This window comes from Bactrocera tryoni, chromosome 2, assembly GCF_016617805.1.
Source record: "Bactrocera tryoni isolate S06 chromosome 2, CSIRO_BtryS06_freeze2, whole genome shotgun sequence".
NCBI classification, from domain to species: Eukaryota; Metazoa; Arthropoda; class Insecta; order Diptera; family Tephritidae; genus Bactrocera; species Bactrocera tryoni.
In genome coordinates, this window is record NC_052500.1 from 17,686,982 (window position 1) to 17,700,645 (window position 13,664).

The 13,664-nt window shown below is 31.9% G+C and overlaps 7 protein-coding genes across 9 annotated transcripts; 4 read left to right on the plus strand and 3 right to left on the minus strand.

Annotated features, from left to right (window-relative positions):
* Positions 1 to 109: 109 nt before the first annotated feature.
* Positions 110 to 795, plus strand: LOC120767973 (NADH dehydrogenase [ubiquinone] iron-sulfur protein 6, mitochondrial). The gene is made up of 3 exons (XM_040094384.1): positions 110 to 309; positions 384 to 560; positions 627 to 795. The coding sequence occupies exons 1-3, from the start codon at positions 166 to 168 to the stop codon at positions 696 to 698; spliced, it is 393 nt and encodes a 130-aa protein (XP_039950318.1). The 5' UTR covers positions 110 to 165; the 3' UTR covers positions 699 to 795.
* A 151-nt stretch (positions 796 to 946) lies between these two features.
* LOC120767974 (NADH dehydrogenase [ubiquinone] iron-sulfur protein 6, mitochondrial-like) lies at positions 947 to 1,741 on the plus strand. The gene is made up of 3 exons (XM_040094385.1): positions 947 to 1,198; positions 1,271 to 1,444; positions 1,500 to 1,741. Exons 1-3 carry the CDS (start codon positions 1,091 to 1,093, stop codon positions 1,593 to 1,595), a joined length of 378 nt encoding a protein of 125 aa, XP_039950319.1. The 5' UTR covers positions 947 to 1,090; the 3' UTR covers positions 1,596 to 1,741.
* A 32-nt stretch (positions 1,742 to 1,773) lies between these two features.
* LOC120767972 lies at positions 1,774 to 5,354 on the minus strand. Its single transcript, XM_040094383.1, has 5 exons — positions 4,914 to 5,354; positions 4,412 to 4,590; positions 4,207 to 4,333; positions 3,848 to 4,139; positions 1,774 to 3,633 (listed from the first exon to the last, which is right to left on the minus strand). The coding sequence occupies exons 1-5, from the start codon at positions 4,988 to 4,990 to the stop codon at positions 3,352 to 3,354; spliced, it is 957 nt and encodes a 318-aa protein (XP_039950317.1). The 5' UTR covers positions 4,991 to 5,354; the 3' UTR covers positions 1,774 to 3,351.
* Positions 5,355 to 6,250: 896 nt separating this feature from the next.
* Positions 6,251 to 8,792, minus strand: LOC120769393 (protein insensitive). Of its 2 annotated transcripts, none has more exons than XM_040096364.1 (3): positions 8,432 to 8,792; positions 8,056 to 8,216; positions 6,251 to 7,992 (listed from the first exon to the last, which is right to left on the minus strand). In XM_040096364.1, exons 2-3 carry the CDS (start codon positions 8,071 to 8,073, stop codon positions 6,469 to 6,471), a joined length of 1,542 nt encoding a protein of 513 aa, XP_039952298.1. In that variant the 5' UTR covers positions 8,074 to 8,216; positions 8,432 to 8,792; the 3' UTR covers positions 6,251 to 6,468. The 2 variants fall into 2 exon arrangements, with proteins under 2 accessions (XP_039952298.1, XP_039952297.1); XM_040096363.1 differs by having other exon boundaries at positions 8,056 to 8,324.
* An 861-nt stretch (positions 8,793 to 9,653) lies between these two features.
* On the plus strand, positions 9,654 to 10,910 carry LOC120767356. Its single transcript, XM_040093322.1, has 2 exons — positions 9,654 to 9,804; positions 9,868 to 10,910. Exons 1-2 carry the CDS (start codon positions 9,789 to 9,791, stop codon positions 10,596 to 10,598), a joined length of 747 nt encoding a protein of 248 aa, XP_039949256.1. The 5' UTR covers positions 9,654 to 9,788; the 3' UTR covers positions 10,599 to 10,910.
* Positions 10,891 to 12,189, minus strand: LOC120767358 (probable NADH dehydrogenase [ubiquinone] 1 alpha subcomplex subunit 12). Of its 2 annotated transcripts, none has more exons than XM_040093326.1 (5): positions 12,100 to 12,189; positions 11,929 to 12,029; positions 11,655 to 11,832; positions 11,507 to 11,591; positions 10,891 to 11,062 (listed from the first exon to the last, which is right to left on the minus strand). In XM_040093326.1, the coding sequence occupies exons 2-5, from the start codon at positions 12,021 to 12,023 to the stop codon at positions 10,995 to 10,997; spliced, it is 426 nt and encodes a 141-aa protein (XP_039949260.1). In that variant the 5' UTR covers positions 12,024 to 12,029; positions 12,100 to 12,189; the 3' UTR covers positions 10,891 to 10,994. The 2 variants fall into 2 exon arrangements, with proteins under 2 accessions (XP_039949260.1, XP_039949259.1); XM_040093325.1 differs by having other exon boundaries at positions 11,929 to 12,043; positions 12,100 to 12,159.
* Positions 12,190 to 12,434: 245 nt separating this feature from the next.
* LOC120767357 (actin-related protein 2/3 complex subunit 5-C) lies at positions 12,435 to 13,462 on the plus strand. Its single transcript, XM_040093323.1, has 2 exons — positions 12,435 to 12,784; positions 12,855 to 13,462. Exons 1-2 carry the CDS (start codon positions 12,569 to 12,571, stop codon positions 13,095 to 13,097), a joined length of 459 nt encoding a protein of 152 aa, XP_039949257.1. The 5' UTR covers positions 12,435 to 12,568; the 3' UTR covers positions 13,098 to 13,462.
* The last annotated feature ends 202 nt before the right edge of the window (positions 13,463 to 13,664 follow it).

Below are 13,664 nucleotides of genomic sequence, written 5' to 3' on the forward strand. Positions count from 1 at the left end.
TTATAAAATAATCATTTAACTAACGAATTTTAAATGTATAATTGTTTTATTCTTAAATTCTAGTGGCAACCATTGACTGCATGTAAACATATGTTTCTGACAGTTCTTTATTTATTAATTGATTTCTATAGAAGATTTGCAGTTGGTTAGGAATTAAAAAAAGTCATGGCGTGTACAAAACTGTCTAATGGACTGCAACTTTTAAGTCGTAATTCGACTAGCCGTGCTCTTAGTTCTTCAGTAGTTAATTCATGGCGCAACTACAGCAACTCACGCGGTGATTTAGAAACTTCCACTCACACTGGACAGGTACGTCAAACCATCTGCCTATTACGCAAACATTGTACACATTTTACTCTAAAATAATGCATTTTTATAATTAGGTCTTTGACAAAGATGATTATCGCAATGTTCGGTTTGTTAATGCCAAACGATATGTTAATGAAAATTGGGGTATTAAGTTGATCGATGAAATACCTCCAATTGAAGTCACAGATCGTGTTGTTTATTGTGATGGTGGTGATGCAAACTTGGGTCATCCTAAAATTTACATAAATTTGGTAAGCGGATAAAAGTATATTTTTTGCATGGAATTGGCTAAATTTTTATGTTTTTTTCTAAACCAGGATAAACCGGGACCACAAATTTGCGGCTATTGTGGCCTTAGATTCGTAAAGAAAGATGGACACCACCATTAAACTATTGTTATTGGAAAAAGATGAGTATAAAAATAATTTACGTGAGATAATTGTTAATTTGAATTATCTCGGAATAAATAAATAAAGATAAAACAAATCAGTGTATTTTGATTTTGCGGTGAAAATATTGGTTTAGTATGGATTATTGAGTTTTGTAACATGTATTATGTATAATACTAATAAATTTGAGAGCAATAATAAATTAAGAGTTTTATTTGTTGGCATTTTAAATATATTATTAAAGACTCACTCCGTATTAAGTCAATGGTAGGCGCGCAGTAATGTTAATATTTTTGTAGACATAATGCACTTTTCAACAAGTTTACCTTATAAAAGACGTCGGGTTGTTAAATGCCAAAGTTCAAGTTATTTTTTTTTCTTGGAATTAAACAATGTTTTCAATAAATTTTTTTAAAAATGCTCTAAAATGTAAGAGATTTGTAAATTTCCGTTTGATTCGTATGCGCAGTGATCTAAAGGAAATAACACACACAGGACAAGTAATAGAATGGATATAAATATTTATATGTAACTTATATCCATATGTATGTATATGGACACCATCTATACAGATATGGGCAGAGGATGACTACCGCAATGTACGCTTTATGAACGCTAAACGTTGGGTCAACAAAAACTGGGGCGTTAAATTGGCTCATCAAATTGAAACTAAAATAACTCCTAAACGTGTAGTATATTGTGATGGCGATGGTCCACTCGGTCATCCAAGGGTCTACATATGTTTGGTAAATTAAATGTTTATGAACCTAAAATAACAAAGTAATTGTTTTTTTTTTTCAGGATAAACCTACTAAGCATTGGTGTCATTATTGTTTGAAATCTTTTGTAAAAACTGAACATGCGGCCGCGGTACTTGGGAAGACGCCTAAGAAGTAAATAAAAAATTTATCTTGTAACGAAATTAACCCTTTTTACAACCTATCTATTTGTCTGATTAATTTATAAGTACTACTAATACAAGAACTTTATATATTCATATACATACATAGTTTTATATTTAGAGGAAATATACCCAGCAAATAAAAAAATATATATACATATGTATATAAAACAATTTTAATTGCACATGTAAGTAGGTAATATATATTTCAAGTGGTTTTCAGTAAATACAAATAGCTGTACGTTAAATTATATTTGCAACGATATTAATGTGTGTATGTAGAATACTCAAAGATGGTTTACAAATAACCAAATCAGATATGACATACAAATTTAAAAACACAATCCTTAACTTAGTTAATTTACTTGGAACGTAGCATTTATGCATATCCATACACATAAAAAAGCTTAAACTTCCAAAATAAATATTTATATATTGACAAAGCATAAATGTATGTATTATGTATATGTTAAAAAAATATAAAAAATATTTTTTTTTTGAATTTTGAGAAAATTTTTAAAACTATATTTTACACAGTTAACATTAAAATTACTACAAAATAATATCAAAGTCTTTATGGTTGCCAATAGGTATTTTCATATGAAAAACAAACGTATATACTTAGCTAAATGATACAGGCGCTAATGCGCATTTGATAATGAATATTAACTTAGATGAAGGATATATAATATATATGTATATAGCATAAGTATATATGTATATTGATGTTCTATTTAAACATCTTTCTTTGTTCTTGCACTTTAGATGGATTTCATTGAAACTCAGTACTGCAGTATCCCAATATTCACATTCTCACAAACCACATTTAGAACGTATATGATAAAAGTAATTATTGAGATCTCATCGCGTTCAAATTCCTTCAATTGAAAGCAGCCACACTTAGAAAAATCCATACCACGAAGTAATTCGTGCTAACTAAAGAATCAAAGAAAAAAATACTTTTGTGTAATATTCATCGCTGTCAACCGCTGTTGCTAAATGAACCGTCTTTTAACATATTCTGAGCCAATTTACTACATTCGCATATTGTTTACTAAAATACGACCGAACTCTTACTACACTGTCGTTCAGTGTAGCTAAGCATTTGCGCGACTCTTTCGTTGATGTATACATGTTAAACGTAAATCGTTTCAACAAATAAACAATTCTCCTTTTCTCATCCGCACGCTGATGCCAGCGTTCATCAAACAATTCTAGTGAATTCATATAATTGCAGGTTCAATTGTTTGATCCAGAGATATACGTCCCCGAAATAAAGTTCTGTTTACGCTCCATGAAGATGCTCGTAATCAAATTAAAATATTAAGATATACGAAATAAATTCCATGAAAACAGTACAGAACCAGTATAGAATTGTACACTCATTGAGATTATAGACAATTGAATGTGTTGCATCAAAAAGTGAACATCCTATGTAAATCGTTTACACAATTCCAATTTACATCAAAAGATGAACAAATAATAATGCCAAATTCACCTGTGTACGTTTACCATACTGTTTCTGTATTTGTTTCGGTTATACGTGTGGATGCTGCGGTCATCCGTGTTGTTGCTGTTATTATTGCTGCCGCTGCTGCTCTTGCAATGCTATCTGCTATCTGTAGCCTCAATTGAATTTCATCTAAAACACCAAACACTTAAGGATCTAGTTACTAATACATAGTATATCTGAATTTGAATATAGACGGGTAATAAGTTGCCAACAAGGATTCGGCCAATAAGCACCACTGGTCACCAGAGGTTCCTTGGTACGGCGTAACCTTCTTTTGTTACGTAAATATTGCGATCCGATAAATCTTCGGACTTGGCGATGCCACCTTCCTTTTGTTTAATGACACCGGAACCACCAGCGTTATCGTATGTGGTAATTGTCTCTGATTTTCCATCAATGGTGCGTGTTATAGTTGTTGTTGTATTACCTTGGGAGTCCTTGGTAACCTTCGTAGTCTCATAACTACCATCCGGTTTACGTATAGTTTTAGACATTACGCTCTGACTGAACATTTTCGGACCCTATAGCAGCATAAAAAATATTTCTTCATGTAAGAGTGTATATAAACATATGTATGTACTATAAATAAAATACACCCAAATAAAAACGAATTAAGCGGGCAATATTTGTAATATCTTAGAGAGACGATCCAACTTTGAAAATTAAAAATTATTAGTTTATAGCATCGTAGAATCTAGTAATCTAATTTATAAATGGCCATAATGAGTGCCATACCTGATAAGTTCCCTCAAAAACTCCTCCACCAAATGGGGCTGGTCCACGTGGTATCATAGGAGTCATTGGTGTCATCATATCGGGACGAGTGCGCGGCATACGTGGCTGCTTCGGAGCGTCATCACTGTCTAGGGTACCGTGTATTTTACCCAAAATTTTCTCCTCGTCGCTTAATTTTTGCTTACGTAAAGGATTACGGATAGCCTTGTTGTCGTTGCGTGGTAAAATGTTGGGCAAATCTTCATTGGGTGATAAGCGTTGCATTAAGGAATGCAACTGGTCAGCATAAATTCTACAATAATTATATTTTTTAAATTCCATTGCATCTGTTTTATACTTGGTTAGAGTGATTCGCTTACTCGCCATCTAGATCAGTGTCCATGATTTCTGCTTTCTTCTTTTCAAACTCTTTTAAAATATCAATATTTTCAAAGCCCGGCTTTAGAAAGTCCTCCTTCAAATCTTTGTCAATTTTAACATCACCATCTATGTTCGTATACCGAGAATTTTGAATAAACAAAAACATTTATTTATAAGATAAACACATTTTAATCAAATAGTTACCTTCAAATTCACTAACTGCCTCCAAAATTTGCTGCATTTGTCTTTCGAAGTGCTTCTGCAACTCTACAGGATTAGTGAATATTTGAAAAGCAAACTTTCGGTTATCATCAAATAGCTCGTCGTCTGTTTCCGCTTCCTCGAACCACTGTGGTTTCCGAAACTCGTCCTTTGCAGTTGCACTATCGAGCAGAAAAAATGCTTGAAATAAAATTTTCTCAATTATAATAAACTAATTTAAATGTTTTAGTGTACATTTTTTTATAATGTTGGCCCTTATTGACGAATAAAAATACACGCTGGCAACACTCAAAGGATATATTGCAATATGCGCAGCCTCCGAATATTGGCCTGGCCAAAGTATCTACCCAAGTATGTAATTTGCACATTATCGATCGCAAAACTTTTCATTTTAATAATATAGAAAAATTACTGTAGATTTCAATAACTCACTCACAAGCTCTAATATATATACATATATTTGTCTGATGGTAATTTCACTTACTCTTCCTTATGATCGGTTCCGTTCAAGCCTGATGACTCCTTTTCGTTCATTTTGAACATTTTACGCAAGATATCCATTTTTTGCACTTCTCAAGCACCGCTACAACGACCAACACAGTAGAATTGAATCCGAATATCCCGTCACACGACAACCACACAATCAGAATAATGTTCAAATAACAATAGCAAGAATGTTTATCACAATACTATTTCGCCACCCAATAGCGTCCAAACGCTGGTTTTGTTAAATGGTAATGAATTATATATTTTTTATTTTGCTCGATGTTGCAACTAATCTTCAAACTCTTGATTGTACTGATAGGAAAAGAATTTGCTCGAAATTTTCTCTATGCTGTCACTTTTTGTCTTTTTCAACCTTTGCCTACCGTTCCGTTCTCTGGCTTATGTTTCGAAGATGTATTCGCCTCCTTCTTGTGAAAACTGACAGCCGCTTATCTGTCGTTGTGTGCATAAAAATGGGTAATGTTTTGGGAAAATATACAGCTGATATTGATTGTTTTGGGAAATTATTATGCGCTTTCTGCAACTGCCACCGTCATGGTAACGCAAAATTAGGTTCAACTGTTAATTTTGACCGCTTTCCAAATATTAAAATTTCAAGCAAACGTATGCATATGTACGTCGATAATGCAGGGAAACAAACATTTTGAAACAAAAATTTTTGTCAGCTGTACAAAAATATATAAAACAACATAATCGAAATGAGTGTTTTCCAACATAAATGATTAACATGCTGGTAAATGTTTAATCTAACACGTTAATATATGTATATGTATAACCTTCTTATGAATGAGAGTATGTCCATATTAGTATGTATTAAAAATTAAAACCATTAAATATACCAAACTGTAATATGCAGAAAATCGTGTTACTTTTATTCACTTTTATATATTTTTGGGACAAACAACATATAGTACAGGTAGAACGGCATACCAACATTCTAAAATGGTAATATTTAAGGACAAAAATACGTTTTTATTAATATAAAGTATAGTAGTGAAGATATTATTTATACCTTTTTATAGTCTTGTTTTAGTACGTATGTCCGTAAACTACATTTCGAATAAAATATTCAATAATAAAATTTTGGAAAATATATATAAACTTACAAATAATATGTACTTGCATATACGTACATACATATGTGTGTATGTACTTTCATACATATAAATAAACATTATTATGAGATAGGCAGTATTGTGAAACATTTCATCAATTCATTGAATAACTTATAACTACGTACGTACTTAACAAAAACAAATCTGTGATAATTTGTGCAATTCCATTAATTACAATAGTGTATAGTTAAAATAAATATTTTTAAAGTTTTGATTGTGCAATGTATTTGGCCTCATTTATCTTTGGTATTCATTCTAGTACTTGTTTACCAAACTTTTAGGAGATCGATGAAATTTTCTTAAAATCTCTTATATGACAGTAAGTATCAATGAAAGAGTTTTTGTGATTATTTGTTCCACTTATCTAGTTAATATGATATATGAATGCTTATATTATAGTTAATTCTATATTGTACGTTAAGCAACATTTTGAACATTTTGAACATTTGCAACATTTTCTTTATTTTGCTCCTTTTGCTCCTTGAGTTTGGCCTGTGTTAATTTCCACATTTTATTTTCATCGGCGCATTTGGTGGTAATAACAGTACGCACCTCCTTTTCGTTTACTTTACTTCGTCTACTAACTGCAAATATGATGTCTTGTACTTTTAAAGGGTTTAACCTTTTCTTGAGTGGTTTATTATGATCTTTAAAAGCCGGAGATGGTTTTCCAGTCATTGAGTGAGTGGCTAAGGTAAAACGATCGAAAACACCTATCATGAGTTTTCTTGTGGCCATCGATGCATTTTCCCAATTAATACTATCGTAAATTTTAGTCGGTACTCGGGTATTGTTTGGCCCAATCGATATATAAGAATTCTTTTTAAACTCGGAGTTTGCTAAAGTTCTAAATTCTTGCACATTGTTTGTGATTTCACTTAATTGCTGTTGGGTCGGTAGATTGGAGTGGTTATTGTCCGCTACTATTAACTGCTGTTGTTGAGACATTTCACAATTTTCTGTGAATTGTGAATAATCTGATACCACTGGTTTGAATTCTGGAAGATCGCCATTGTTTTTATCGGTGTTCTGTACAACATTCTTTTTAGACACTTTTCGTTTCCTTTTTCCGGAGGCTTTCTGAGCAGGAATTTGTTGATTCTGGCCCGCATCATTATCGATTTTAATATAATTAACATTTACTGGCGTTTGAGGCTGTTCCTCAGCCAAGCATATTTCTAAACGGTCGGAATCAGCAGAACCATTTAAGTTTAAGCCATTTTCTTCTTCGGCAATTTCTATCTCTATAGGCCCATCTTGACCGTTAACACCGCCATCAGCTATTATTGTGTAATTCACCTTACGTGGTCGATCTTGTATAGTATCAATATGCAATTCCTGAGGTTGAATAGATATATCCATATTTTGCGACATATACTGAGTTTGCATAATACTCTGCTGCTCTGAAGAATGCTGCTCCGGTTGGTGTTGTGGAGATATCTGTGTTTGTGACAATTCCTCACAATGTACATTCCTAGGACTCACCTGAGTATTATATATCTGAAATTTTGTTTCTGTATATTGTTCATGCTGTGGACTTTGCCCATCGTGGGGATGGTTTTCTTGTATTTGAACGGGTATTTGATCTACGATTACTTCTTGTAACCGTTGTCGCGGGCTTCTAGCTTTTTTTGGATTAGAGTTTCTCCTACGGCTACCTGCTGGTTGTTGCGAAAGCATTTCTGACTGAGTACGAAGTTTTGATTCAAGCTCACGTATTTTTTCTAATAATTCTTTCTCTCTTTGCTTTTGCTCCTCTACATTTATATAGTCATCACTAATGCCGAGATCCGCATTTGACGTCTGTGTCCATGTATTGAGCATCATCGGGCGTTCACATAAGTATCGCATTTGGCTGGATCCGCCTGCACTTGAATATATTATTTCTGCCTTATGATGGTTTATGTTATGGATAACGTGTTGGTTAGCCGATGGAATATTCTATTAACAGATTTCATCATTTTAATAAACTTAATTTCATATGTGCGTTTGATGTAAACTTACCATTGAATTACGCTCCATTTTGTTAGTTGTAGGAAGATTCGCTATTTAAAATTTAAAACCTAATAACACTGTGATGTGTGTGAACTGAGAGATCGTACAGATCTGAATGGCCTTTTCTCTGAAGTTGCTTGCTGTTATATATTCAAAGGACTCTGCGTAAGCTAAAATAAGGGTAGGAAAATGAATTTCACTAATGCAGCCGTTAACATGCCTGCACTCGTTATTGCAAACTCAGATATCCCATAAAATTTTTCCTTAAACGTTAAGAGCTGTAAAAACCCATATAATATGAGAATAGAAATCTGCTTTGAATAGAGCCTTTTATGGCGTATACGTGCATACATACAGGTAGTTGGAAAAATTATATAGCGCATACCTCTGCTAATCCACTACGGTCTGTTATTGTTCGCACTCAATGCTACCTCGCAATGGTTATTTACTTAAAGCAAAGCCCGAATGCAGATGGTTTCTGTATTGTATCCTATATTAGTATGTACATTTGTAGCGTACTCCTATTTGCCTGCAAAGTCAACCTTCGTTTACATTCTACTTCGAATAAATAGTACCTCCTTTTCAGCACAGAAATAAGCAGGTAGTTCATATAAGTATATTCATATATGAATGAAAAAGTCTACTTGGAGCCAAAACAGTTTGAGGATTTTCACTTCGAAAAACTATGTCAAGTTTTACATGGTTTTATCAAAACTAGACAAAGTAACAGCAAATCGTATTACTGTTTTAAAGCGATATTTCGCGCCTATTCAAGGTAATTTTTGTTATTTGAATGAATGTACAAAAAACATGTAATAAATGTAGGAAGTATACAGAAATTCAAAAATTAATATTTGCCATGTTGCCAGATTAAATAAATTTTTAATATTAATACACTCCAAATAGTTATATTTTTTAAAGTTTTTCGTATTCTTCTGTTTGCAAAGTAGGGAATTAGGAATTTGTAAAGTTTTATATTCCCAAAATTACTTAAAATGGTCTAATAACAGAAAAACCACCCCTAACGTTAGTTCCATGCGTCCTTTTCTAGTTGGCGCGCTTTTTAGTGGTTTGGCTTCTTTGCTCTTACAAACTAACAGAAGAGTGCATTTAAAAAAATATACATATGCTTATGTACAAATATATATACATACTTACATGCATATAGATATACATATATGTATATCTAAAGGAGCCTGCAATAAGACTAGCTTGTACAGTTGCAAATGGTGCAAGCCGGCTAAATTTTACAAAGTGTATGTACGTAGGTATGTTCATATGTAGCCTTCCTAAGGCTACGTATCTAATTAGATATATATAATGTATTTTAAAATTTTTTTATTATTTAATGTAATATAAAATATTGGCAAAAAATCTTGAACAACTTTTATAGCAATTAAATATTTGTTTAATAATATAAATTTTTGTTTTATACTTTTTAAATATTTTGTAATACGGTTGAAAACATAAATAAATTTGAAGTTTTAAAAATGTAAGTACATGTATGTAATAGAGTCTGCTTGGCTTACATTGTTTTATATCATTCCTTTATATCTATTTATATCATTTGCTTTATCTTTAAGCACTGTTAACTGAAGAAGGTATAGACAAATAATTTTAAGACAGTTAGAAATTTGCGATAAAAACAGTAAATTCCATAAAATCCAGAAATACGGGACAAAACTGCAGAATTGACATATAATATTTAGTGACAAAAGATTCGCAGAAGTTATTCGAACAATATGACCGATGAAACAGGTAGAGATTTGCAAATTCTTTAGCATAACATCAAAGTTTATACATCAAACAATTTAATTATAGCTTCGTGTATAGACATAGTCCGTGAATTTATAGTAAATGCTTCAAAAGATTTTGCAAACACTTTGGGACTGAAAAGTAATACTACTAGAAGAGAAGAGAAGGTTTCAGCTCCAACTTCTGTTAGAAGACAACTTTTAGATGTACTAATTACCGAACTGTGCGGTCATGTTACTGACGATTTAAGGCTTCTTTGGTATGTCAGCTGTGACTGCTACTATGATATAAGCGGCGAAGAGATTAAAGCAGCGAAAAAAGTATATGAAGATAATTGGAGGAATGTTTATAGCGTTTTTTTGAATACCGCGAATAAACTTAACGATGATCCCTATGTGCATGTGGAGTTAGCTTCACCATCCAAAATACAAATAAATCCCAATATATCAATGAGAGAATACTTGTACTCACCCATTCACATCCCTGGCGAAGATCCAATTGTAGTTCTTGGTCAAAACAGTATTTATATTAGTAAAGCTGATTTTGATAAGATTTGCTGGAGACATGACCAAGGCGCTGCACGAAAGCTGTGTGCATTAATATTTTCTCGAGTACAAATGCTAGAAACGGACTTCAAAAAAACATTTCTAGAACCTTATAAAATTGCTGATATTGAATCTTGTGTTCTAACATGCTCATATAGTAATTCTGACGATATATTAAAACACATTGCTATAAGATGTTTTAATACACACAAAAGATATAGAAATAAACGAATACCTGGCAAAAAATCCTAGATGTTGTGTGATAACACTAAGCATACTGGCGCACACTTTAAATTCATACCTGATTAAACATACGTCCATACATATGTACATATATTATATTTGGTTATCTATTTCTGTGTATGCGTATCTGCACACAAACATTTTTTAACGTGCTAATACTTTAGTTCTCTTGTTTTTTGGGCAAACGTAAATATCAAATAATTATTGTAACTATATAGCAATCAATTAGTTTTAACAATAATTGGCAATTGTGTTTGAATAGCACTTAGATTAATTAGAACTAACTGTGAACGATGAAAACTCATTTCGAATATGGATTTTTGTATTGTTGACAAATTTTTGAAAATTGACAATAATTCGTATTTTTTAATATTCACTAAACATTTTTGAAATTACAAAAACAACTCATTTAGATTTTTTCGGATCCCATGCCTGTACTTTTGGTGGTGTGGTTGAATACGGCATATATTGTTCTGCAATAAACGAAAGTGATTTTTATATTGTTTCATAAATACATACAAGCTACATATATAAATTATAATTACAATATTTTTAAACTAACAAACATCTCAGATAAAATATTTTGAAATTTAAATAAATTTGCTGTTTTCGGTTCCCCGTATGTAAACATTCTCTTATTATATCTAATTTAAATTATAGTTCAGAACAGGTTTGATGACTAATACAATCATTTGTAACATTTTTTACTTCTATACATATTATGCCAAATAAAATAAAAATTTGAGAAAAATGTATTATGTATGCACATTTTTGCCTAAACATATTGGCTAGTGGGAAATATACCTAGGCACATAGTATGTGTGAACGATAATGTATGCATCTCACTAAGTTCATTTGTAGAATCAATCATTTTCTATACAAAATTTTAATTAATGAGTATAATCAAAATTATTTACCTTTAGTGCCAGACAAATTTTCACTGTGATCAGCCATCCACTTATATTTGGGACGGCTCCCATCGCGTATTGGCGGTAAGTCGGTCTGAAAATATAAAAAATATCATTAATTTTTCTTAAACTGTTTACAAAAACAAAAGGATAATACCTTGTAATGCATCCACCCATACCAATCTGCGGGTATTTGTGAACCGTCATATTCCAAATTTAAGTGATCGGCATATTCCACCCAACGATTTCGGCCATAAAAGTAATAAGGGTTTTCATAATACCTGTTGCCATATTTGTCTGTCCCAACGAGTGTACCAATTTTTAGATCATCATACCTGAAAATTTGCAAAAACTATGTATTTAATACAACTTATTGTAAAAGTCAGAGAAATCTTATATAAGCGAAACTCATATTAATTGAAATCACTGACCTGTACATTTTCATATAGGCATTTTTTATTCCACCAGATTGGCGGATTATTTGGAAAATTTTACCAAGACGGTCTAGTCCCAAATACTTGGCCATCGTTACCTAAAAATATTTGACTAAAATCGGAATATGCAAAAAAATAATAATAAAATAGACATTCGGAAAACTATACCTCAACGCGAAGCAATAATCAAATGTCAAAACCAGCTGATTTCATATTTCAAGAGATTACTACAAATTCGATGGGTCGATAACTATAAATTTTACAATTTTGTGACACGACAAACATTACTTAAAAATTATATGTAATATGTGAATTAATATATTTCATTTCTGGATTACAAGTATAAGAATGCAAAATTTACGAAATTGCATTATATTACTATGTTTACATTTATTCATTTGTGTATTGCTGCAAAATTACAAATAGTATTCAATTTACTCGAACAATATATTGGACTGAATACACCCAATGCGGCTTTTCCATTTAGCGATAGCTGTCATATTTGACATTTTTGATAAGCGTTTTCGTTGTTCTATGAGTGAATCATTTTTGTGCAATTCTTAGATTATTTCTAAATTTTCATAAATTTTTTATTATATCAAATCAAAACTTACCTGTTTCTAATTGAAATAAAATAATGGCTAAGAATACCTCTAGTTCAGCTTTCCGCAAAATTGATGTAGATCAATATAATGAGGATAATTTTAAGGAAGACGAAGCAGATGCAATTTCAGCAATTGTTGGCCCAGATGAAAATGAAATAACGACACTTCTTACACAGGGTAAATCTGTGGAGGCTTTAGTTAATGTGTTGCAAAATGCGCCTTTACGTTGCAAAAATCAACATGTGAAGGTATGTATACAACTTTCTATAGGAGCATACATATAGCATACGAAATAAAAAACACCTATATCATATGCAGGACAACGCCTTGAATACAACTCTACGAGTATTGCTCTCCATCAAATCATCACAAATGGATCAAGCTGTGGAAGCACTTGAACAAAACGATTTACTAGATGTTTTAATGAAATATATTTATCGTGGCTTTGAAATTCCCTCAGAGGGCTCTAGTGGGCATCTATTGCAATGGCATGAGAAAGCATTTGCCAAAGGTGGTGTGGGCTGTATTGTGCGAGTTCTTTCTGATACAAATCGAGCATAAATTTTATTACCATTAATCAACCTAAACTTAAGTGAATGAAAAGAGCAAAAGTAAATAGTTTTGGCTATTACAATATTCCATAGCTATACTAAAATGAATAATTAGTTAAACTCTACTACATTAACATACATATGTTGGTTATTAAAAAATGTTGCAATACACTGGCGTTTTTTGTTGCAATTGTTATTCTACTGGCCGTCTTGCATGGACTCTAATATGGGAACGAGTGTGTCGTGAGTCTGTCGTAGTAAATATGTTGTATCATGCTTTTTTTAACACATGTAACAGTACGTATATATTAAAAGAAAAATTATAGGTATTTATTTTTAAAATTGAAGTATTAAACCGTTCGTTTTCTAACTGCATATATTTGTGTATTCATTAAAAGAGGCAATTTATACCAGAATCAAGTTATGGGCAATGCTAACGTATATAATCGGAGACTCTATATAATCCAAAAAGAAACTGTTGAACGAACACTTTACTATACTTAAGCAGTGAATGAATTCAGCAGATAAGTTTATGTATTTTTTGGACCGACCTAATCGGTACGGGACCAATGAAAAA